Genomic DNA, 27,144 nt, shown 5'->3' on the forward strand with positions numbered 1-27,144 from the left:
GAGTACCATTTTCAGAGATTATATTTTGTTCACAGTGTCTGTCCACTTTTTCCTGAATATCCTAGTCATTTCCATTACTCAAGCCATGCATTTCTTGGAAAGTGTTTGACTGATATCCTTATATAAAGAATTGTTGGATATTTTTTTGAATTAGCCAACTTAATTATACTGTTTATTTTTTATAAAATACATTTGTTTGAGCAGAACTTTTTCTCAGAGGCTTAGCTTGTCTTCTCTGTTGAATAATGTACAATGTAACCATGAAGCAAGAGATATTATTTTTGCCATGTGATAGATTTTTAGTATTTTTAATCAAGCCACAAGCCATTAAAAAAAGAAAACACCCAAAAAACAAACAGAGCTTTTGTGCTGTCAAATCTCTTAAAAATTACCTTAGTGTGCATTTTGTTTTAGGTCTTTAAAAAGTGAAGCAATAGCGAAAGACTTAGCCTGTATCTTATTAAGGATGTGCTCCTCATTTTGGTAGGTATTTTGGATCAGTCTGCTGTGTGGGTTGATGAAATGAATTATTATGATATGCGTACTGACAGGAATAAAGGAATTCCTCCCTTGTCTTTGCGTCCTGCTAATCCACTTGGCATTGACATTGAAAAGTGAGTACCATCTTGCCTTCAGTTTTCTTTATTGCTGAAAACTTTTATATACTTAAGAGTGAAGAGAGTGACACTCCAGAAATATCCAGGCAAGCATAGTTGAAGACATCTCTGTTGTTGGGAGACAAGTTGTATTTCTGAAGCCTTGTCAGGTTTGCTGCTTGTGAGTGTTCCAGTTAGTTAAAACTTTTGGTGAAAACTACCTACCTCTTTTAGTTTTTTGAATTTACACTTTGTGAAGAAGAAAAGTATCTTGAAATATTTAATAACTAATACTTTTAATGATAGGAGAATGCGTTATCTCAGGTTTGTGAGTTTAAATATTTAGATGGTACTTGAAATCAAAATAGAATTTTCTGTGGCGCCTAGGTGGCTCAGTTGGTTGAGCCTCGGACTTTGGCTCTTGGCTTGTGAATTTGAGGCCACGTGGGGCTCTGTGCTGACAGCTCAGAGCCTGGAGCCTGCTTCGGATTCTGTGTCTCCCTCTGTCTCTGCCCCTGCCCCACTCATGCTCTGTCTCTCTCTTTCTCTATAAAAAATAAATAAACATTAACTTTTTTTTTTTCAAAACAGAATTTTCCAAGTGCTTGATGTTTTGGGGAAATATTTTAGAATAATTAGGCCCAGTGTAGTTTTTTATTTTGTTTACGATCCCTGCCTGTAAGTCGTACTTAATCCAGACTTACTTTATCAGTGTTGTGACAGGTAAATGATATTTTTCAAGATGTTACCGAATCTGTAATTTTTTATTCTTAATTGCTAGGACAATGTTTAGTAACTTTTATAATTAGTACCTTTATCCTTACATCTTACTTAATCAATTCATCTAACACATCAATCGTGTCTAATTTATTTTCTAGCCTTGATGGTTCTGCTCATGAAGTTATATACTGAGTGTTGCTCTGTAAACACTGAGGGTGACAAGTTAGTTCTATTAACACTTTACCCATAGCTTTAAGTTTTTCTAAGAATGGGGAAAATTCTCTGCTTAATCTTTATATATTTAACCTTCAAGCCTACACTTGAAGACCATTAGTAATTCAAATAGTCAGCTGCTTTTTCACCTAGTGAGGTTTTTACCTCTGGCTAAGAGGAAGGGAGCAAGTGTTTGTCTTGGAATTTACGATGTGTTGAGAAGTCCTCGGGTTTAGCAGCTTTTAGTGAGCTTGGACTGTCCTAGGTCACATCTTTGAAGCTCTTTGGCAGTATGGGTCATTCTGGAGCTGTTTTAAGGATTTCAGTGCTCTATAAAGAGTTTGAGGATCAAGAAAGTCTAGAAAAGAATGGTAATTACTAGCTATTTAGTTGAGCAGTTTCAAGCATGAATAGACTTTGCAGTTGATACTAAGCCTTTTAATAGGCTGCTTCAATACCCTTGAAAGCCAGCTTCTTTCCAAGTCCTGCCACAAAAGAAGTGTAGAGCAGGAGGTCCTATATGATTGTTCTTTCGTGAGGAAAATACAGTTTAGGAGTATTGTATGAATTTTGTATGAGCTTGAGACAAAACTTTCAAAGTTAGGATTAAATTGAATGTTTACTATCATAAAATAGATTTTCTTAATTTTCAGTTTGGCATATAACCCACCCCTTCTATGACTTTTTTACCTTCCTAGGCCCTTCCACCTTTTGACCGCCTTTATTATTCCTGTTATTGCTGCTACCCACAAAGGAGTTAGGCTTGAAATCTCTCTAATAGCACTTTTTCATAATACGGGTCAGGATTATTCTTTGCTAACATTGGTAATAGTAACCAGGAATAATGGCACTTAAAGTTCTTGGCTCTTTAAAAGTTCTTTTTTTTCTTTTCTGAGAGGTAATCTAATTTAGTCTAGAGCCAAACTCAGTTTGAATCATAGCTCTACTGCTTACTAGCAGTATGACTTAACTACTCTGACTCAGTTTCCTTAGGTAGAACATGCCATACCTGTGTCATGGGGTGGTTGTGAAGATTCAGTGAGTGAGTGCTTTAGAAGAGTGTCTCTCATAGCAAGTGCTTAAAAAATGTTTGTCATCATTACAAGGATTCAGTGCTCTTGTATAATACACTGTTCCTTGGCTTCGCTCCGTCACTTAGGAGGAGAATTTCTTTTTAATGACTATTAAGATTTCGGGGTAATAAATTTGTTAAAATCTTAAAATAGTATTATGTACATTAATTTAAGAAGTGTTTAAATGGGGATAAAATTAACAGTAGTATTTCTTTCAAGCTCTTACTTAAGTTTCAAATAATAATTTGCTCAGCCATGGGATAATTAAAGAGTAGCCTTTTGAAAAGGTAAAATCATGACTGTCCTACAAATATAAAATGAACACATTTTAAGAGCATTATTTCATTCATTAATTAATGGGAAATCGAGTAAAATGTTAAAACCAGTTCAGGGGGAATTCCAGAGGGTAGACATAATAGGCAATGAGGAATGCTAACAGATGCAGATGGGGCACTTATACTGCATGGTAATTAGTTACATCTTTACCTGATAGGTATTCCTGGTTGCCATCAGCCCTCTACAGTTTAACTTCTGTGTTTCTAACAGAGTTGCAAAATAGGGACAAAGGCATAGAGATCCCTATAAGAATCAGAAAATACTGGGAAGGTCCTCCAGACAGTGAAAGGATACCCAATAATCCTTTTGCTTATTTAAAGTCTTCTGAAAATTTTCCAGTAAAAGAAGGACAGACTAGATATACTAGCAAGCAAGAAAATGAAAGGTGAAAGTAGGAAGAGTTATAGACAACAAGAGAAGAGAATGTTTTTGGCTAGACATGCTTTTTCAGGTTCCTTTTTTATTTTTTAAAGGTACTGCCAGGAAAACCGCATTTATTTTATTGAATTCTCTGACCTCAGATAGAAATCTTATTTTAGAAAAAGAGAAAAGGAAAGGAAAAGCAGGTGTTAAAATATTGATGGATTTTATTTCCCTGACTCAATATTTTTCAGATAAAAGTTTTGCTGTCTGTAGAGAAGGATGTACTTTCAGGTTAGAATCCCTAAGAGCATTTCCTTACTGTTTTTTATTTCTGTATATTAATGTCATTTGGGGGATTCTTTTATTTAAAAGGTTGGAAGAGGATCTACTTTTAATTTTTTAGAAAACTTCGTTAGAGAACGAACACCAGGGTTTTAATTATTACCTGCTTGTTGAAATATATTAATTGAGAAGATTGGAAGAGTTATGTTATAAAATACTGTGGTCCCGATGAATTATCAGATTAAAGTGGTCAGGTCACTTTGGAAGATGAATCAGTTGTTGGTAATTGCATTGTGAATGTTTATGAAATTCTCTTCAGCTGACAGTCAAATGTGCAACGTGGAACAGTGGGGTGTCCTGTAGTGTTGTGGCCAGTTCATCTGAATTTGAAAAAGTGAGTGAGAGTAGCAGAATATAGTTTTCTGGTTGCTCTTTGGTGTGAGTCAAAGTTTAATAAACATTTTATTGTTGTGCCCAGCATGCATCCTGTTGTCTTTCAGCTATGGGTTTAACAACTGGCATTTATTGGCTTCATTTGCCTCCTTAAGTCCTTCATATTCCTAAATTTTTTACTGATGTTTTGCATACATGGTGCCTTGATATTTATAAAAATGTTACCAATTGCTTCAAAAAAGATAACTTCACCTTGAACTGAGACTAGGATTTAGTTGTAAAAAGTGTATATTTCTGATTTGTTATATTGATTGTCACAGATGTATGTGTTCGTTGCACAGCTTAAATTGTAATGGAGACAAATCATTTAAATTGAAAGAGAAGGTAAAACAGGTTCATGTTAAGTAAAAGCCCTCACTGGGTTGTATTTCTTAAAATAAATATTTGTCGAATGGAATATTTATAAGTAATGTTTTTGGACATTGTACATATATGGGAGTGAGGACATAAAAATGAAACTTTGCCCTTGTTTTTATATGGTCTACAACTTTTTTGTGAAATAGTTACATAAGAAAGGCTATCTAGAGTAGTCATTTGATGTGCCGTTTACTTGTTTTATTTCCATGTGGATTTTAGGGCATTGCAGATCTGATTTTCTTCTCATCAATTAGGTTTTTCAGTAGAAAGAAAAGGTGACCAGTTTTCCCAGTAGATTTAGAAACCAGGGACAGGTGGAAAAATAATTCTTAGTATGAGTGTAGAAGAGAAAAGCCTTGGATAAATTTGTCTTTTAGAAATTTTATAAAACAGGTTGTGGGCTGTGATACAGTGCCTAAGTTCAGAACCTGTCACGCCCTATCCCCCAAAATAAGAAAGAAAGAAAAAAACAACAACAGCACACATACAACCAAAAACAAGCTCATAATATTTAATATACCAAAGTGAAAATAGTGATGCTAAAAATTGAAAGCCAAAAGAATTGAGCATAATATACACACACTCAAAAGAACTATATAAGCTTACTTTTACTGTGTTGGCCTCCCTGCCTTTCATCTTTCCATCTGCCAAATCAAGAAAACATGTTCTCTTTAATGCAAACACAGAGTAACACAACTGTAACCAGGCCTCACTCTATGTGAGGTGGTTAGAATTTTTCTCAAAATGATTTTGTTTTGCTTGCTTAAGGATCATTACTGCAGATTAAGGGTCATTACTGCAGATTGTTCTCATACTTGAAAGCAAATTCTGATATGTTAAAAACATTCCTGTTAGTTTTAAATCTGACCAGTGACTCTGTATACCTGGATCTTCCCATGGCATGGGCTAAATCTTTTCAGAAGATTTAAATCTGAGCTTACACTGCCATCTAATGGAAAGTGTATATTTTAGGGGTGGCAAGAGTTGTCAGCTACTGAAATTGTTTTGATTCATGAACTTGCTTAGTAGAATATGTGTTGCTTTCACTGTCCCAACTATGGTAGTAGATTTAAAGTGTAAATTTAGTTTAAATTACTCAGAATATACCTTGCTTTTACTGACTTGTTAAGCCATCACTTCACTTGGTGGGCCTTATCCTAAAATCTGGTTATTGTGAACAAACATTTAAGTTTTAACTTTCTTACTTTCTCAGCACCATTGACACAGTGCTTCCTCCTCTCCTAATACTGTTATAAAGACCATTAACAATTCTCTGTATTCTAAAACAGCGCTGCCTTCACTCTCCTTAAATTTCTATCTTTCTAGATATGTAGTTGTGGTTTTATTTTATACCTCAGAGTCACCGGTTCTTTATTTGACAATAGAAGTACCAGGTTCAAATCTCAACTATTTACATGCAATGTCTCTGAGGCTGTTTCCTCACTGTAGTATGGGAATATGTTGTTATGACAGTATGTTGTTATGACAATCAAATAAAATGATACTTATGAAAATAGTCTGTGAAATACAAAGAACTAAATAAAAAGAATAACAATAACAGCAAATAACATTTTTGAAAATTTATTGTGTGTTAAAACTGCTAAGCCTTTCAAATGCATTATCTATTTTAATTCTCAAAACATTCCTGGGAGGAAGATATTATGATCCTAGTTATCCAGTAACTGGGACCTTAGAGTAAATAGCTTCTCGAAGGTTATACAGACAAATCTAGCAAACTTCCGAGATTGAACCTAGAGCCTGAGCTCTTAACCACTACTTATTATTATTGCCTCCCACTTATATAATGCTATGAGCCATCTTTGCTTTTTGTAGATACGTTCCCTAGGCATTGTCATTCATTGTGTTTTTTCCAGATCTTCTATTGCATGTTCATTTTGAGGTATTTGTGTAAAGCATATGTTAGGCATATATTTTAGGATCAAATACTGACTCAGGATGCGTTCAGCTATAAGAAAATGAACATTAACAGAAAATGAAAATTAAGCTTCAACAAAAAAAAAATATTTATTTTCTCATAATATACTGAGTCCAGAGATGGTGGACTCCATTGTTGGTTGAGTCAGTGACCTAGTAATGTCACCCAGATGTAAGGAATGTTGGTGTGCTATTCTGTGGCCCTTACTATAACACTTTTTTTCTTTGTAATTGTCAAGTGGCTAAAGCAATTTCTGCTATTCAAGCAATAATAACACACAGTAAGTAATAATATAAAAATCTAATATGGAAGCCATAATACACAATAATTAATAAAACACAACAATGTCTAGAGGCAGAAGGACTCTATTTCTTCTTTTTTTTTTTTTTTCAACGTTTATTTATTTTTGGGACAGAGAGAGACAGAGCATGAACGGGGGAGGGGCAGAGAGAGAGGGAGACACAGAATCGGAAACAGGCTCCAGGCTCTGAGCCATCAGCCTAGAGCCTGACGCAGGGCTCGAACTCACGGACGGCGAGATCGTGACCTGGCTGAAGTCGGACGCTTAACTGACTGCGCCACCCAGGCGCCCCCTCTATTTCTTCTTTATTCTCCTTCTTAAAGTTTGGAGACCTTTCTCAGAAATAGTCAAGTAGATCTTCCTCAGACATCACTGGTCAAAACAAGATCACTCAGTAGATAGCAAGGGAAATATGATAACCATGATTTGCTTAGGATAATTGATATTTATGATTGCGCTGGTGTGTGGGATTGTTTGGTCTGAGGGTGGAGAATGCATGTTGGATCACTACCCAAAATTAGACTTAATTGTGTGATTTGGGGCAAATTATTTGACCTCTCTCTTAGAATTTTGTCATCTTTAATATTATAATTTCTTATTCTTATAATTCTGATTCTTAGGGTAGGTCTCAATACTCTTCTTCCTATTTAAATTTATATAGTAACATTGGTAAATGAGTTTTAATGTCTTCAGTATGAAATCACTGTAAAGTAAACTCAGTCTTAGGGGTGATTATGAGGAGATAGTATTTTGACCAAAAGATCCAATACTTTTCAAACTCTGACTCATTTAGGTGCCTGAAGAAGCTATGTGAATGAGAAATAATAGTATAGTACATGAGAAATGAGATACTAGTAGGTAGATTAATGCTTCATATCTCAGCATAGAATTCTCTTGTAGAAGCACATAGCTTGTTCCAAATAGCCGAAGTGCCTCCTTACCACTTATACTAATTCCAAAGCTCCATTTCAAGATCTTCCGTCTCTTCCTCTCACCCTTGCCCTGCCAGTGGCGTGATGTGCCTATGATTGAGGAGATGAGGGTGCAAAGCCTATGGAAGCCTGGCCATGTCCCATGTGCTTTTCTTTATCACCAAGAAACTCCACTATTAATAATGTGGCCAGGCCCATTTCTGCTCCCTCTTGAGGAGGAGGGAGATATGGAGGTGTCCTGGAGTAGGAGAGTTTCTTAATGGTTTACCTCCTAGAGCCTTACCAGACATGAGTCTTTTATCTTGTGATAAGACAAGTTTATTTATATTTGTCGAAATAACAGTTTAGTACATTGTAAATGACACGTTTCTAAAATGTCAGAATTGGGGGCTCCTGTGTGGCTCAGTCAGTTGAGCGCCCGACTGCGACTCAGGTCATGATCTCGCAGTTCACGATTTTGAGCCCCACATCAAGCTCTATGCTGACAGCGTGGAGCCTGGAGCCTGCTTCGGATCTGTGTCTCCCTCTCTCTCTGCCCCTCCCCCACTCTTGCTCTGTCTCTCCCCCCAAAAATAAAACACCAACAAATATTGAAGTTTAAAAATTAGATGAATTTTAAATATGGGAAGTTGTAGATAGCTGCATATTTACATTGTTCAGCATCACCAGTTTAAGCATTTTAGCTGTTTAGGATGTGACCTTTTTCATATGTGCTATGTGTATCCAAGGTTGTTTTTTTTTTTTTTTTTTTTTTACACATCATCAGCTTTATTGAGGCATAACTGATAAATTTGTAAGATATTTGAAGTGTACATCTTGATGAGTTTATAAATGTATACATTGTGAAAGGATTTCCACCATCAAGGTAACTAATACATCCAACCCCTCACATATGTTTTCTTTAGCTTTTGTGTGTGTGTGTGTGTGTGTGTGTGTGTGTGTGCATGCATGTGTGTGTGCACATGCACCTCTCGACATTATTTTGTCTTATTAATTATAAGTGGCTGGTGCAGCCACACTGGAAAACAGTATGGAGATTCCTCAAAAATTAGAAATAGTACTACCATTATGACACAGAAATTCTGCTTCTAAGTGTATATCCAAAGAAAATGAAACAGGATATTGAGATATTTACACTCCCATGTTCATTGCAGCATTATTCATGATAGCCAAGGTATGGAAACAACTTAACTTCATTAATGGATGAATGGATGAAGAAGTTGTATATATGTACAGTAGAATATTATTCAACCACAAGAAAGAAGGATATCCTGTCATTTACAACATGAATGGACCTTGATTTCATTATACCACACAGAGAAAGACAAATAACAGTTTTTTCTTTCTTTTTTTTTTTTAAACTAACTATGTTAAGCGTGATTTAATGTCAAACCCATGGGGACTATGCAGTCTCAGCCATTTCACCAATACATACAACTGCTGTATTTTTTGGATTTGTGTCTGCATTTTTTTTATCCTTTTTTGATGTTAATCCCTCTTCACACTTCTGCTCTGATTATGGGTAGGGAACCCATGCAACCATAATAAAACTACAGGGCTTGAGTGAAGGGTAAAGTTCAGTTTGCCTTCTCAGAGTCCCCTTTTGCTGCTTTTTTGTTAGCTGTGTCTTTAATCTGTGAGTTTGGAACTGACCTTTGTTAGAAGAGGATTTCACATAGTTGAATACTTCATAAAGAATGTTAATAGTAGGGATTTAGTTGATATCAGATGATTCTGTAGTACTTTTTGATTCTGTTAAGATCATTCAACTTTCTGAACAAGCAAAGTGTTAGGACTACATAGAATACCAGTTTAAGTGTCAAAAAGAAGTAAGGTTGACAAAAAAAATGTTAGGCATTTCTCCATGTACTTTTCCTTCACACCATAGACAGACCCCACTAATTCATTATGCTTTTCTTTCCAGTTTAGACATATGATCTTTGACACAACACTCTAGACAGATACTGCCCACCAATTAAGGTAGAACTAGGGAGTATGGACTATGCATATCATAAGGAAGTGTTTTTAGTTACTTAGGTAGGGCTCAGCCCTTTCAACTCAGTCATTATATTCCCCCAAAGTTCTAACTTGGAGTCATGATGTACATTTTATTTATAAATGAGAAAAACTTCCCAAGGTGACAGGATTTTATTACTAAGTAAAGTACCAAACCAGCAAGAAGCATCCAAATCAAAATAAACTTCTAAAAATGCAGAGTTCTCCAGAGTCCTCTCAGAGATTCTGTCTGGTAAAAATGACCAACAAGCTTCTGGAACACATATGCACCCCAAGAAGATTCAGACTATAATCTAACTTTTGGAGCCAGTGAGTTATGCTGTGAGATTGACTTACTCTCTGAATTACTGATTACTGAGGTAATGCCAGCTTGATGTCCATGATTCTCTTAAAGTCTCATTTTATCTTGTCTGTTACTGTAGTGCTAAGCAAGGCTTTTTTCCCCACTAATTAAAAAAGAAAACATTGTAGGGCATGTGGGTGGCTCACTTGGTTAAGCATCTGACTCTTGATTTCAGCTCAGGTCATGACAAGCCGCACATTGGGCTCTGCCCTGACAGCACGGAACCTGCTTAGGATTCTCTCTATCCCTCTCCTTCTGCCCCCAGCACACCTTCCCCCACCTGCACTCCCCCACCCAGTAAATAAATAAACATTAAAAAAAAAGAAAGAAAATGTCATAGTGAGAAAGGTAAGTGTAATAGGAAATAAAGTGGGTCTCTTTCTATTGACTGACTTACAAATAGATGTAGGATTCTAGATTAAAGTGTAGGGTTTACAAAGGAAATCATAGAGAACTGGTTTACTCTTTGCATCTCTTGCCCTTTTAGGGACTATGAAGGGATGAAGGGAGCCAGGAGTGAAGGGGAAGAGTTTATGAGATTCTTTGACAGGAGCTGTGCTAGGCTGTGAAGGGGAGGTATGACAAACATCTGCTTTTCTTAACTCATAACTGGGGAGTGTGGCTTCCATGGAGTGTTCCCTGCATTTGTGAAACAGAGATCCTGGCACCTGAGAGCACAGGAACAGTGCACATAGACAGTAGAGGTGTCTGCCCTGGGAAAGATGTTTCTTGGGACAAGATGAGCACCTCACTAGAGAGTAGGCCCCAGTCCATTGTAAGTTGTATGTAAGGTCACTTGTAAGTCAAGGAGCTCCATCAGAGAGTTGTTGTTGGTAAAGATGGAGTGCTGATCTTGGACCACACTACGTGATTTCTGAATTGAGGCTGTGTTCATAATAATGTGAAATCAAGTCTCTCTCAGATAAGAGTGAGTAAAAGTCATTGCACCTGCTCACATTTTCTTACAGGGTGGTGATAATTCTGCATCACCCCCTCCAAATGGCTCCCCACAACCCTGAATACACTGGGCTATAAAACAGTGCTGTGTGCTGTCCATATCCCATGAGTTTGGCTTATCCAGTGTATGGGGTTGAGGACCACACTTCAGTCATAAAGGACACCAAGATCAGAGGAGTGAAGTGAAAATGAACATGATGTGTGCAAGAAAGTGTAATCCCTTTGAAGTTACTGAATCTCCCAGTTTTGAGGATTAGATGAGTAGAAATGAGTCCTGAGAGGTAAGCAGTTTTGAATCATGGAGAGACTTGACTATAGAACTTGGACTTTATCCTCTACAGATGAAGAGTTGGGGATATGGTGAGGGCTGCTAGCTCATAAGCCCATAACAGGGTTTGCCCATACTACTTTTGCTCTTAGATACAACTGTCTGACTTCCAGCATGGAGCCTGAACTATAGTAGTATTTAGTTATTATTTGAATGGATACATAAATGAAATGATCTGGAAGTTGACCTTAAAAATGTAGGCAATAAAGTCAGCTGCAGATAGGGGATTGCCTGTTATAAGCTTTTCTTAAAATTATTCTAGATATAGACATAGAAGTATAAATATAATTATTTTATTAATTAGCTCTAATTTTTATTAATAGGCTTTAGTATGTTTTAAAACAACTTTCATATAAGTCTTTAACAAAAACCATTTTAACAAACTAATGTTTAAATTTCAGTGTATACAAATTTTGATTTTTATTCATTGAATAGAGAATGATTGCCTATTTGGATAGATATCATAAAGTATCAACTCGGCCTCTTTAAATTCTATATTGATGTAATTTCTGTATTTTAACTAATTTCTTGCATATACATAAAGTTTATATAATAAGAAATGAGCTGAGGTGTAGGAAATATATTTTGTATACACATGTAAATATAGACTCCATAATGTAAGATGTATAATTTTAATGGTATATTTTGTATACACATGTAAATATAGACTCCATAATGTAAGATGTATAATTTTAATGGTTTGTAGTCCTGTTTATTACATTAGGTACCCTCGGATGTCTGTTACATTATTGTAGTAATAGCATTTGAAGTATATTTTAAATCTTTTTTCTCCCTTAGAAGTAAATTTCCCCAGAAGGACTTAGAAATGCTGTTTCCTGGAATGAGTGCTGATTTTACAAGTGAGAATTTTTCAGCTGCTTGGTATCTTATAGAAAACCACTCAACTACCAGGTCAGTGGATGTTGGACTATTGTTTCATGTGGTTGTACCTAATAGGATTATATGATACAAAGAGATTTAGGCTAGCCTCTGCCAGGTAGGAGCCCTTTGACTTTGGGTGAGCTCATGAATATCTCAGGCTATCTTTTCTCCTATTTATGAAATGTTGTTAATAATTAGCAGTCCCTTGTTTCCTGCTATCTTGTTTCTGTATGATTCATATTTGTGCAACCCATTAAAACTTTGTGGAGTCTCATCTGGGTACCTAAACTGATGTGATCTTTCTCTATTCAAATAACAAAACTTTCAAGTCCTGGTGTAAAATAGTAAACATACTTCTTTTCCTGACCATAGAGCAAAGGAAGATGATTTGATTTATCATTTTGCAAAGACTTGCCTTAAAATTAGCCAAAAATAGTCAAGGTCTTATATCCAAATTAAAGTGCTCCTTATTGTCTGCTAATTACATTTTGCCACACTCTTGATAAGAGTAGGTTTGTAACTTTTTTGCAGCAATTAAATTTAGTAACAGTGTTTGAATAAATGAATGGTTTATTGCTAAAAATTTACATTCCTGAAAAGTTAATTTGTTAAAATACACCTTAGGAGAAATTTTTCCTTCACCAGTTAGAGTGAAAACCATTAGAAAACATGAGGAAACATTGGTGTGTGTGTGTGTGTGTGTGTGTGTGTGTGTGTGTGTGTGGAGAGAGAGAGAGAGAGAGAGAGAGAGAATCCTGATACATTTTTAAAGGGAATGTCAAATCTTTAATTGCAGAAGATGGTTCTAATTTTACATCACGGATGTGCTTTTTCTATTACTGTATTTCAGAATCGATCTCTGTTTTTACAGCCAGATTTTCTTAGCCCAGCTGGAAATAAAAAAATATAGAGATCTACCAATTTTCTCTGCTTGAGATGTAGAGATAAAATATTTTGGTCTTTTTAGTTATTTAAATTGTTGAGTTGACTGCCCCTGCTCCCACCCCCCAGGTTTTTCTATAATTTCACTGTTAATGACAGAGGACTGGATATTGATGTGGTGAATCATGATACGGTTAATTTTGATATAGGACACAGAAATGAACATACAGAGGAGTTCTGCCTTAGATAACTTAGATAACCACTGCATTGATCGAGGTCTGTGCAAAGGGACATGATGTTCAGGACTCCTTACCTGGCAAATCATATACATGATACATATTACTTATAGAAATATTTATATGTATGTTCATTTCTTAGGGATCTGACATTTGGAATGACCATTTGAGGGCTACAGATCTGTTTTATAGTTGCTGTAATTTTGTTATTTATAATAAAAGGGTTTAGATGTAGGGGTGCCGCAGAGGCTCAGTCGGTTGAATGTCCTACTCTTGATTTCGGCTCAGGTCATGATCCCAGGGTGTGGGATTGAGCCCCGTGTCGGACTCCATACTGAGCATGGAGCCTGTTTAAGATTCTTTCTCTTCCTCTGCTCCTCTTCCCTGCTTGTACTCTCTCTTAAAAAAAAAAAAAAAAAAAAAAAAAAAAATTTAGATGTAGGTAAGAATTTGAAAGCTTTTTGTTTTAATCTGGTTACATCTTGTGTCAATCTATGTCTTTCTTAACTTAGGCTTCAGTATTTCACGTTTAATGCATTATCTGATTTCTTTTTTGCTTTTTAGGAGTCTCAAACTTTTGGTTTCTTAATTTCATTTCAGTTTTGAACAGCTTAAAATGGCAGTCACCAACTTGAAGAGACAGGCTAACAAGAAAAGTGAAGGCAGCTTGGCATATGTGAAAGGAGGTCTTAGTACTTTCTTTGAAGCCCAGGATGCCCTCTCAGGTAAGGTGACCCTCAGAGCCATCTGCTGGGGCTTCCACAACAGAAACCCAACACTGTGTTTGCAGAGTGTTTACAGGGTGTGACATTCAGTCTGTATTTATAAAAGTAGAGATCTAAAATGTGCCATAAATATTTGTTGCAGACCAGGCTGGAATCTCTTTGAAGGCTTGGTACTTTAAATATTTGTCTCTGAGGCTTTTGTTGACCCATTGTACATATGTGAAATAGGAGACTACTTTGCCTTCCCACAATGCCCAATCTCCAGGGCTGATAAGAAACTAAATCCCAATAGGTAAAATTCTAGAATTTTAAAAATCCTCTTATACCCATCAATATCTTACACATGTGACTAATTCTGTAAATGTGATCCATTGTGTGTTTAGTGTGTGGTAAGGACTGATGATAATGTGTCATTCTTTTCAGCTATCACCCCATGAACCTCATACACAATAGTTAAAAGTCCACCATCCATTTTGTCATCTTTATATGGGGGAGCAAGTATAGTAAATAGATATAGCATAGTTTTAGACATATCATGGAAAAGATGTTGGGTACGTTTTTTTCTCACCTAAAATTAACTTTATTTATTTAATTTTTAAGTTATTTATTTATTTTGACAGAAAGAGCAAGAGAGCACACATGTGTGCCTGCTGGGCAGGGGGAGGGGCAGAGAGCGAGGGAGAGAGAGAATTCCAAGCAGGCTCTGTGCTGTCAGAGGAGAACCAGATGCAGGGTCCATCTCACTGACCTGAGCCAAAATCAAGAGCCTGATGCTTAACTGACTGAGTCACCCAGGCACCCCTAAAATCACCTTTAATTAATAGAAATCAAATTACTGTTTAGTAAAAAATATTAATAAAAGTTAGCCTAATTCTTTTTAAAAACAAATATACCTATAACTAAGTACCTGCACATAAGCACTTTTAAGTGTAGACTAAGAAGCCACACTTCCTTTAATTCAGTAAGACTTAATTTTTTTTATTAATTTGTATTCTCAAAGTACAGACATCCTGTTACTGTTTCTAAAACCCTTCTCCTGGGTCAAACAAGCATAGATGACTTCTGGGAAGTTAATGTGCATCTGATACAGCTCTTTCCTTGCTAGGTAGAAGTTAGGTTTTTGAAGGAGCAAAATGTGAATGCCTGGGGGGAACAGAAATTAGATAATTTTCTTTGATAAACACTCTGTGCCCTGTATTTTTTGGTGGGATGCTTTTCTTTCGTTCTTTGTGCTTATTGATATTCTGTCTTAAGTTACTAATGTTACTATATTAACAATAGAAACCTGAGCATATATGAACAGAGTTTAGCATTATCAAGCAGAATTAGGTTAGTAATTCCCTAGTAGCTATGCAAGTGATAATTTGCCATAGGTGATTAGCAGTTCTCAGAAATTATTGTATTTAAAATTATTTCACCTAAGTATATTGGAAACTTAACATTTAACAAAGATAATTCTGACCAATTGCTTAATCATATAAGCAGGTGACTCTATAGCATATAGAAAGTGATTTTAATAATAAAATTCCAAGATTTTAGCTACACACATATCTAGCTTTTCTGTGTTTTAATGTAAATGAAATGCATATTACAAAAAGACAGTAAATAAGTAATGAACAGACACTATTTGTAATACCATTGTAAAGATAATTACATTAACATTTTGATGTATTTTCTTTTGGTCTTTTTGCTCTTGGCCTATATGAGTCCATATTACAAAATTGGAGTTGCGTTGTATATTCAATTGTGTATGCTAGAAACCTCCTTTACTCTTTAGAGTGTTCCTTTGGGTAATTATTTTAATATACTATAGCATTTGATTTGTTGGTAGCTCTTTAGAAAATTTTCTGACTATAGTCTTAAGTGAAATTGATCTGTAGTTTTTTGAAATGCTTTTTTGGTCAGGTTTTGGTATTAGTGTTTTACAGAAGCATTTGAATCTGTATGTGTATATATGTAGGTACTATGTGATGGGTTATGTAAAGTAGGAATTATCAGTTGGAAATTTGAAAGAGCTAATACATTGAAAGAACTAATAAATTATTTGCTCAGGTAATCTGTTTTACTTTTCTGTTTTGAAAAATGTCAAACATGTTAAAAGTAGAATAGTACAGTCACCCCTGTATAACTGTCAGATTTAAGTTAGTAATGTTTTTCAAACTTGCTTCAGTGATATTTTTTGAGGTTGGTTGTGTTTTGCTGATCTCAAGCAGTGAGTCTAAAGCTCTATGACATTTCCCTCCTATATACATTAGTATATGGTTCCCACCCAAATAAGGACATTTACCTGCATAACCACAATGCTGTTATTACAGCCAAAATAAGTTTCAGTAATTTTTCAATATCCTCTAATTCCCATGTCATACTCAAATTTCCCCATTTACCCACCAACTTTCTTTATAGTTGGTTTGTCCAAATCAAGATTCAAATAAGGTCCAAGCATTTCATTTGTTCTCTTTTAGACTAGAATACCCTTACCTTTGCTACCATGACTTTTTGTTTTCCCCCATGTAATTGATATGTTGAATACATGAGGCTGTTTGTCCTATAGGGTATCCCATACTCTGGATTTGACTGATTATTTCCTCATGGTGTTATTTAATTTATTTTAGTTTCCATTGTATTGCTTGGACTTATTTGGACATTAGATTTGGTTTTCAACATTTTGGTCATATATGGTACTGTGTACTCCTATGTTATTATTTCAGGAGGCCTTTAGTGTCTGCATGTTTTTCCTGTGGAGACACTGTGATGGATCAAGTGGGTTCCCCAGTGGGGTGGGTATTGGTAGTTGTATCGATTAGAATCAACCAAGGGAAAGGATGCATGAGGCACAGTTCAGGAAAGTTCTGTGCATGGAGTGAAAGTTGCCCTCTCACGGTCGAGTCATAAACAACGTTGATTTACCTGGTATGATGTGAGTCAGTGTACATGGAGTATTGCCTACTAGAGAATCTCATCCAAGCCTTGGTGTCCAGAGTTTTTATTAGAGCTCTGTCACATAGACATAGTTGACTGCTCCAATGGCTGACCTCCATCTAGAGGTCTCTCTGGAGGTCAAGCTGATATGGAGTGACCCAAAGTCTTCACTGTAAATTACGTTGTTACACTATCTGGTATAGCTCAAGGCTCCCAAGTAAACAAAGATACTTTTATCAGGTAAGAATTTGAAAAGCTTAGAGGTAACCTCTCAGAAGCTAAAGACAAAGGCCAGACCTCTTTTTGGATAAGATTAAATTCTTTAGTACGCGATTATATTAATATGAAATATTATATATGCATTTGCCTAATATATTATACATCATATTCTTTTTAACCTTTAGAAATTTTGATTTTACCATTTCTCTTGTAAGCAACATATGGTAGAATTTTTATATTTTTATACCAGTTTGGGAGTCTTTGCCTTTTAATAGAATAATTCAAGCCATATACATTTATCCTAACTGACATTTTTGTCTTTTTGTTTTTATTGTTCTATTATATTTTTCGGTTTTCATTTTTCCTTCTGTGCTATATAGACCATGTTGTTGCACATTGGCAAGAAATGTTTTTAAATTCTATTATAGGTTGCCTTTTGCCTCCTGTTGTGTATAACATCGGTTCAGGACATCTATATTTCTCATGCTCTTTCCTTTTTTTCTGGTCTTAATTTAATCTGGAGTTATAGCTTTTTATTTTACCTTTTCTTTTCCATTTCATTATTATGTTTCTCAATTATTTTTGTTTTTGCATTTCATTTTATAACACATTTACTGCAGTTAATTAAAATTTACCATCTATTCACATAAATTTAATTGGCTTTAATGTTTCTTGCCAGTCATTTTACATTTCATCTTTTCTATCTTTGAATTTTTTGAACAGTGGGATATATGTTTTGTGCTAGAGCTTTTGAATTCTTGCATATCTGGAAATGTGTCTTGCTTCATACAGAATTATTTTCTGAAAACATTGATCCAGTATCTTTTAGTGTTACAGAGAGAAGTCCTGAGCCAGTGTAATTCTTTATTACTTATAGATGAATTGATGTTTTTCTCTCTCCCTAAATGCTTAAAAGATATATTTGTTTCGACTTGAATTAAAAAAACCAAATGCCTTTCAGGATATATTAGAATGTAGGTCTTGTCTTTATTCATTTTTCCCAATACTTGATAAGCTTTTAGAATCTGTAGACCCATATCTGCAGTTTTCAACACTTTTCTTTTGTTGTGTCAACTATCATTTATGGTTTGTTTCTGAATGGCCTTGTATAAAAATAGTATTCCTTTCCTTCTGCTCTCCTATATGGTACCCAGTACCTTTTCTGTTTTTCAGTATGCTGCCCAATAGTAGTATGCCTCAACTAGTTTCCTTCTGTTTCCTGCCATACTGGGTGTTAGGAAATGTGGTCTCTAAATATTGTAAAGAGAAGGGAGTTGTTACAAGTAAGAAAAATGGGGGAGCAGAATTATAGTCCTGAAGATAGTTATAAAAAAATTAGAAGATGCGTTGTGTCAGAATTAAGCTAGATAGAGATGACAGAGTATAAATAAACACCTTACTCTTCTTTTTTTTGGTATCACCTGTGTTCTTCTCTTTGATTAAGTAGACTGTTTGATATGTATCCAAGGGTGTTTTTCGGGCCATCCCAGTCAGGTAAACAGTGGCTATTGCCCTCTTGTCTGGCCTTTATTTATCTTGAAGTATTTATGCTATTGTCAATTTTCTTTTTTCATGTGTGTATCCATAAATATTTTAATTAGAACTTGACTAGTGTGTCTGGTATAACTTCCAGTGTTAACCTCAGTATATTTATTGTAATTTTTACTTTACTATGTTCTGCAAAGATACTCCCAGCATCTTGTGTTACTTTTCCATGGCAGTCACCCTGCCATTCTCTTTTAATCCCTTGAAGTCTTGAAGTACTTTTTTGTTTGTTTGTTTGTTTGTTTGTTTTCTTTTGTAAGTAGGCTTCACACCCAGCACAGAGCCCAATACAGTGCTTGAACTCATGACCCTGAGATCAAGACCTGAGCTGAGATCAAGTTTAACTGACTGAGCCACCCAGGCGCCCCTTCAATCCTTTGAAGTGTTGATGAGACATATAGTTTCTTACCAGATATGAGTTCACACCAGTTCTCGCAGGCCACGGTGATGTTTGTGGAGCTTTTCATATTATTAAAGGCCTTCTTCATTTCCTCAGTGCCTTCTTCAATTTTTTTTTTTTTAATGCTTATTTATTTTTGAGAGCAAGAGAGACCAGAGTGTGAGCGGGGGAGGAACAGAGAGAGAAGGGAGACACAGAATCTGAAGCAGGCTCTAGGCTCTGAGCTGTTAGCACAGAGCCTGACATAGGGCTTGAACTCATGAACTGTGAGATCATGACCTGAGCCGAAGTTAGATGCTTAACAAACTGAGCTACCCAGGCACCCCTTCTCAGTGCCTTCTGATTGTCATCTTTGTTTTGGTGAACATTTCCCTGACTGCCCCTTGAGCTTTTCACCTGTTTGGTCTCTTGTTTTTATGGGCAAGTCCAACATTATCACTTGCTTTTTTTGAGAACAATTATGGACCAAAACTGTATGAATTATTTTTATTCATGTTATACTAAAGAATAACTAAGAGGCCGAAGCAGAGTAAATAACACATGGTGCTCGATACACAATTGACCTTCCCTCCCATGTTACTTTTGTTGCTGCTACTTGAGACAATGTAGCCATAACTGATTTTTTGGCACATTCTGTTATTAGTGTCTGTTGATATCTGAAGGTTATTTAGGCAGGTATGGTTGTCTAGGATCCAGTTATCTAAGTGAGAATCCTTTATACCTATTAGCCTTCTATATAATAGTCGCAATTATTTCATTATTGTTTTTCTTCCCAGTGTAACTGAGGAAATGATTCACAGATTACCTGGCCTATTTAAATGTAATTTATATAATTTAGCCACTCATAAAAATTTGGTGTAAGTAAAAACTAAATGTTTGAAAGTTCTTTACAAATTTAAATTTTTAAGAGATCTCATTTTAACTCTTCCTAGTCTCCTATTTTAGTAAATATTATCCTCAGAGGTTGGTGTGTGGGCCAGATTGGCCATTTTCTGTCTTTGTACAGGCCAGGAACTAAAGATGGCTGTGTTTTTCAAGGTTTGTGTGAGAGGAAAAAAAAAAAAAAAAAGAGGGAAGCAGTTGTAGAATATGTGATAGAGGCCCTATGTGGCCCATGAAGCCTAAAATATTTACTATGTGGTTCTTTATAGAAATAGTTGGTGGGGCACCTGGGTGACTTAGTCGGTTAAGCATCTGACTTGGGCTCAGGTCATGATCTTGTGGTTCATGAGTTTGAATCCTGTGTCGGGCTCTGTGCTGACAGCTCAGAGCCTGGATCCTGTTTCGCATTCTGTGTCTCCCTCTCTCTCTGCCCCTCCCCTGCTTGTGCTCTGTCTCTCCCAAAAATAAACAAACATTAAAAAAAAAAAAAAAAAAGAAAAGAAATAGTTTGCTAGTCTCTGACCTAGTTTGAATATTCCTGTCTCATATAGGCTAGTAGTAATATATAGTGGTTAGAGTGTGTAGATCACAGTGTACCTGACATTAAATCTTACAGACATTGCCTATACGCACATATCATTTCTAGTACCTCATTTAATAATGGCATTATATAAATGTATGGACAAATGCTATGAATTTTTTTTATTGAAATCTGCAAATTTGATGTCCACATTTAATTAGAGAGTTAAATAAAACAAATTTCAGTGAATCAATAGGCAGTCTTTTTATAACTCTGAATTTTCTTTGAATAGAACTTTTATATACATACTTTTTTGTTTCCCAAATACAATTTTATGGTGTGCAACTGTTTCACATATTTAAGTTTTAATAGATTAGAAACAATAACAAACCTGTGATCATGTACCAAGTTGCTTATTGAGTTATACTATTTAAAAATGTTTTTAGAGAAAATAAAAGGTCAAGTGAACCAGACATTGGGTTATTTGGTTTAATTTTCTGGAAAATAGGATTGCCTTTATCAGATCCAGTGTCTCCTGGTCCTCATGCTTGGCTGAAAGCTTGACAGTGACTCTGCTGTGCTGGAGATGGGTGGCAGGAAGCTGCTTTGTCAGCATAAAAAGGTTGTAAACTGAGCTGAGGGGAGCCAGACTTACCTCATTTTGACCTGCTGATCAGTGATGGGTTTTGTCAGCAACAGAAATGTGGCTGCATGGTTTTTAACAGTTTTGACTTAGAAAGCAACATTTGAAGCAAGGCTACTGTAAAATGCAATATCTTATTGCCATGGAAGAGCCATTTGCAATGCCCCCTTAATAAAATGCAATGTATGCCATATATTCTTTTGCAGCAAGATTGTCAGAAAATTACACCAGCATTAAATAAATAGTGTGAGTAGTCTTTTTAGTTTCTATTTTTTATATTTGGGCATTTTTATCTCTTTTCTTTAAAGATAGGGAAGTTCTTTTCCATTTAACAAGTTCAAGTTAAGTTTAGGTTTTAATATGTGGAAACATTTTATGTTGCTATTACTGTATAATCCAATTTTGGAGCATTAAATAACTTTTTTTTTTTTTTTTTTTTTTTTTTTTTATAATATATGAAATTTATTGTCCAAATTGGTTTCCATAAAACACCCAGTGCTCATCCCAAAGGGTGCCCTCCTCAATACCCATCACCCACCCTCTCCTCCCTCCCACCCCCCATCAACCCTCAGTTTGTTCTCAGTTTTTAACAGTCTCTTATGCTTTGGCTCTCTCCCACTCTAACCTCTTTTTTTTTTTTTTCTTTTTTCCTCCCCCTCCCCCACGGGTTCCTGTTACGTTTCTCAGGGTCCACATAAGAGTGAAACCATATGGTATCTGTCTTTCTCTGTATGGCTTATTTCACTTAGCATCACACTCTCCAGTTCCATCCACGTTGCTACAAAAGGCCATATTTCATTTTTTCTCATTGCCACGTAGTATTCCATTGTGTATATAAACCACAATTTCTTTATCCATTCATCAGTTGATGGACATTTCGGCTCTTTCCATAATTTGGCTATTGTTGAGAGTGCTGCTATGAACATTGGGGTACAAGTGCCCCTATGCATCAGTAATCCTGTATCCCTTGGGTAGATTCCCAGCAGTGCTATTGCTGGGTCATAGGGTAGGTCTATTTTTAATTTTCTGAGGAACCTCCACACTGTTTTCCAGAGCGGCTGCACCAATTTGCATTCCCACCAACAGTGCAAGAGGGTTCCCGTTTCTCCACATCCTCGCCAGCATCTATAGTCTCCTGATTTGTTCATTTTGGCCACTCTGACTGGCGTGAGGTGATACCTGAGTGTGGTTTTGATTTGTATTTCCCTGATAAGGAGCGACGCTGAACATCTTTTCATGTGCCTGTTGGCCATCCGGATGTCTTCTTTAGAGAAGTGTCTATTCATGTTTTCTGCCCATTTCTTCACTGGGTTATTTGTTTTTCGGGTGTGGAGTTTGGTGAGCTCTTTATAGATTCTGGATACTAGCCCTTTGTCCGATATGTCATTTGCAAATATCTTTTCCCATTCCGTTGGTTGCCTTTTAGTTTTGTAAATAACTTTCTTTTCACTCCTGAATCAACCAAGACAATTAAGAATATACTGGCTGACTTTGTTTTCAAAATGTATTTCTTTTTCTCTCTCTGAATGTGTTTCTCTAACAGAAGCATTCTGTTTATAAATTTCAAACACAATTTGAAATTGCTTTAAAAAAGGTATTAAAAATGGGCAGGGGCTCCTGGGCGGCTCAGTCGGTTGAGCATCCTACTCTTAATTTCGGCTCAGGTTATGATCCTAGGGTTGTAGGATCAAGCCTTGCATTGGGCCTCTGTGTTGAGCATGGAGTCTGCTTAAGATTTTCTCTCTGTCTCTGCCCCGCTCATGCTCGTGTTTGTACTTTCTCTTTCTCTAAAAAAAAAAAAAAGGCAGGATCAAAATTAGGAAGTAATTAAAGAAGGAGAGAAATAGATGTTATTATGCATTGAGAATATTTTTATACTGCATTTGAACACTGAATTTGCCCAGAATTTTCTAATCAATGAGTCAAAGGAAACAAATCAAATTGTGATTGATTAAAACAAAACACTTCAGTTTTTTTTTTCTTAAGCAGACCCCCCACTCCCTCAAATCTACCATGCTTGACTGATGGGTTGAGACAGAACCTGTTAATTCCTTTAAGAAGAGTTTGACATGCTATTTGAATGTTGGAGAATAAGGACTGTAAGAGTGATGTAATTTCATTGTACTGGCTGTGAAGCCCTTGGAGTTATACATGTTACATTTGAGTTTTTGCCAAGGAAGTTATGTGAAACAATAAAATCCTGGGTATTTTAGCAGCTATTATTTGGAAGAGAGATATCTTTTATTTGCATCTGAATGCAGTTCCCAACTAACATAGTAAGTCTATCCTTTTCATTCTATAAATGTGAAAACCGGCTTACACAGGTTAAATCGCTTGCCTGTGCATATAATCATATGGGGTGAAGTTTTGTTCTGAGACTAGACAGCTTGAGTTCAAATTTTGGGTTTGGCTTTGTGAAGTTGGTCAACTTATTTAGTATCACTGAGCCATGTAATTTCTCATCTATGAAATAAAAATATTAGAACATGCCTCATTGACTTCCTGCCAGATGAACAATATTCATTAGAAATTTATGATTGTGCTTAACTTATGGTCATGGCTCAATTAATGTTTGCCTTTCTAATTTTATTTTTATTATGTCACAGTTTTGATTTGAAATTGTATTTGGTTATTTCATTTTGTAAATTTTCTTAATACTTTACCTAGATAAGCTTGATTTGCTCTGTTTAAAACCTACCCTCTAGTAGGTAAAGCAGTTTTTAAATATAAAGTTATTTTTCATAATGTGTATCAGAACCATACAGACATATATCAATAGCAAAAAACACCAATGTCATTTGTATATCCACAAATTGATATATTGTTAGATATTACTAGATAGTTCGAGAACTTCCAAGGAAGTAATAACAGAATGAATAGAACATGAATAATATGTGTTTTGCCATTTTATGTCCAAGGCTGAAATGAAATATTTTGAGGTTGGTAGACTTCAAATACTAGTATTTCTGTTTTGCAGATGGTAAAACTGAGAAAGAAAAATGACTTTCCTGTGGCCAAATATCAAAGATATTAGTTACTTACATCTCAGTTTTCTTTTTTAATTTAACTGTGTTTACCACTTAGCCTGGATTATCAGATGATTTGAGTATATGTATTATGTACTATTTTAATAGTGTTAATCTGTGAATAACTTAGACTGGTGTCTGCTGGTTGCTTTGCAGAGTTTTTTCATGTTTGTGCTTCTTTCCAGCAGTGAAAATAATATGACCTTTTTTTGTTTTTAAAGTTGTTTAAAAATGTCATTTTGATGTAATGTGTTCCCACCCACTAAAATAGCCCACACTTTAACTAGATGTTTTTTCTAGCTATCCATCAAAAGCTAGAAGCGGATGGAACGGAAAAAGTAGAAGGGTCCATGACGCAAAAACTGGAGAATGTTCTGAACAGTAAGTTTTGTCCTCCTACCCAAAACTATTTATGGACTTTATAACAAGCTTTAATATAGTTCTTTGACCTGGTTTCACAGAATAAGGCAGTGAGTTGCATTTAATATTTATTTCTGAATAGTAATGAATTAATAAATATAAAGGGGAATAAAAACATTGAAAATGAATGTTCTGTTTCTGTTTGCATTTTGTTTATAAGAAATCATAATTTGAAAATAAGCCAATATGCTTCTTAAGAAGTGAAACTTGCTACCATAAAAGAGACCAATATATAAATAGCATTATCAAATATAAAATAGTGCTAAAGCAGTAGCCAGGATTGTCATTGACCAGAAATCTGAAAAACATCTTCATGTATCTGACAGTGTTAATATAAATAATATTAGCTACTAGAATGACATATGCTTACATGTCATTTATTTATCTATGGCATGCCTTTTTCCAAAGTGAGTTTAAGGCAGCTTCATATTTAAGAGTGTTTCTAACTCTGAGGCATTTTGTTAAAATTGTATGCCAAGAGAAACTGATAATGTACAGAGTTTGGGGTCCCATCCATTTCCTCTTATATTTCTCCCCCCCCACCCCGACATCCTAGTTCCCAGCTATTTACCCTAATGATCTGGAAAAAAAAATAATCAGATGAATTGATCCCTATTGTAATATTAGCAGCTTAAAAGTAAATTACCCTCTTTCACTCATATAATAAACATTTGACAAAGAGCAATAATGTCCAGGAGAATCTCCTTGTTTTTAAATGTAAGTATAGCAAATGATTTCCTCATGAAATAGGACTAATAATAACTAAAACATCTAAGAACCTTAACATCATATCTATAATGATTCTGTGAATGCAAGATTGTGATACTGAGTTAGTTTTGTACTTCTAGCTCAGTTTACCCCTATGAGTGTAACTTTCTGAACTTTTCTGTAAGTATCTATTTTAAAACCCCAGGGATCCCTGATAAAGTAGTTTCTGGAATGAAGCTTTAATTTGATATAGGCTTTCCTTGGTAGTAGAATTTGAGTACTTTGATTTTATCCTAAATTTGTGAGTTTAACAGCACTTTAAATATTTTTCCTTCTGGTGCTTTTGGGGGAGGGTTGTGGTTGTTGTTGTTATTATTTTGCCTTGAGATTTTGCCTGGTTTTTGTCTGAGAACCATCACCAGCTTGGTTGAAATTAATGTATTCTGACTTCAAACCAAATAAACATTTATTAAAGCTATTACTATATTAGCATAGTCAGACATTTTATGGTCTTGGAAAGATAGTTCTACTCATGGATGCTATTTTCACTGGGAAAATTGTCATCAAACCATGATACCTCTAAAAAAATTATTATTTCAGTAACTTTAATGTGACTTGTCGGACTTCAAGCTGTATTACAAAGCTTTAATCATCAAGACAGTATGGTACTGGCACAAAAACAGACACTCAGATCAATGGAACAGAATAGAGAACCCAGAAATGGACCCATAAGCATATGACCAACTAATCGTTGTCAAAGCAGGAAAGGATATCCAATGGAATAAAGACAGTCTCTTCAGCAAGTGGTGCTGGGTTATATATAACACCCAGTGGTGTTAGTATATAGTTAGTATATAGTGCAACAATGATTTCAGGAGTAGATTCCTTAATGCCCCTTACCCATTTAGCCCATCCCCTCTCCCACAACTCCTCCAGTAACCCTCTGTTTGTTCTCCATATTTAAGAGTCTCTTATGTTTTGTTCCCCTCCGTTTTTATATTATTTTTGTTTCCCTTCTCTTATGTTCATCTGTTTTGTCTCTTAACGTCCTCATATGAGTGAAGTCATATATTTGTCTTTCTCTGACTGACTAATTTCGCATAGCATAATACCCTCCAGTTCCATCCATATAGTTGCAAATGGCAAGATTTCACTCTTTTTGATTGCCGAGTAATACTCCATTGTATATATATACCACATCTTCTGTATCCATTCATCCATCGATGGACATTTGGGCTCTTTCCATACTTTGGCTATTGTTGATAGTGCTGCTATAAACATAGGGGTGCATGTGTCCCTTTGAAACAGCACATCTGTATCCCTTGGATAAATGCCTAGTAGTGCAATTGCTGGGTCGTAGGGTAGTTCTATTTTTATTTTTTTGAGGAACCTCCATACTGTTTTCCAGAGTGGCTGTACCAGCCCGCATTCCCACCAGCAGTGCAAAAGAGATCCTCTTTCTCCACAGCCTCGGCAACATCTGTTGTTGCCTGAGTTGTTACTGTTAGCCATTCTGACAGTTGTGAGGTGTATCTCATTGTGGTTTTGATTTGTATTACCCTGATGATGAGTGATGTTGAGCATTTTTTCATGTGTCGGTTGACGATCTGGATGTCTTCTTTGGAGAAGTCTCAATTCATGTCTTTTGCCCATTTCTTCACTGGATTATTTGTTTTTTGGGTGTTGAGTTGGATAAGTTCTTTATAGATTTTGATACTAACCCTTTATCTGATATGTCATTTGCAAAGATCTTCTCCCATTCTGTCAGTAGCCTTTTAGTTTTGCCAATTGTTTCCTTTGCTGTGCAGAAGCTTTTTATTTTGATGAGGTCCCAATAGTTCATTTTGGCTTTTGCTTCCCTTGCCTCTGGAGACGTGTTCAGTAAGAAGTTGCTGCGGCCAAGGTCAAAGAGGTTTTTGCCTGCTGTCTCC

The 27,144-nt window shown here is 35.7% G+C and overlaps 1 protein-coding gene across 4 annotated transcripts in view; it reads left to right on the plus strand.

Annotated features, from left to right (window-relative positions):
• EXOC2 (exocyst complex component 2) overlaps nt 1–27,144 on the plus strand; it is a 277,835-nt gene that overhangs the window by 62,349 nt on the left and 188,342 nt on the right. For 3 of the 4 annotated variants that reach the window (XM_045497613.1, XM_045497614.1, XM_045497615.1), the window contains exons 4-7: nt 488–614; nt 12,005–12,118; nt 13,807–13,931; nt 24,386–24,466. In XM_045497613.1, the coding sequence (XP_045353569.1) occupies nt 488–614; nt 12,005–12,118; nt 13,807–13,931; nt 24,386–24,466 (447 nt within the window). The remainder of the gene's footprint in view (nt 1–487; nt 615–12,004; nt 12,119–13,806; nt 13,932–24,385; nt 24,467–27,144) is intronic. The other variant, XM_045497616.1, reaches the window with a different exon arrangement.

The sequence above is a fragment of the Leopardus geoffroyi genome, chromosome B2 (genome assembly GCF_018350155.1).
Source record: "Leopardus geoffroyi isolate Oge1 chromosome B2, O.geoffroyi_Oge1_pat1.0, whole genome shotgun sequence".
NCBI classification, from domain to species: domain Eukaryota; kingdom Metazoa; phylum Chordata; class Mammalia; order Carnivora; family Felidae; genus Leopardus; species Leopardus geoffroyi.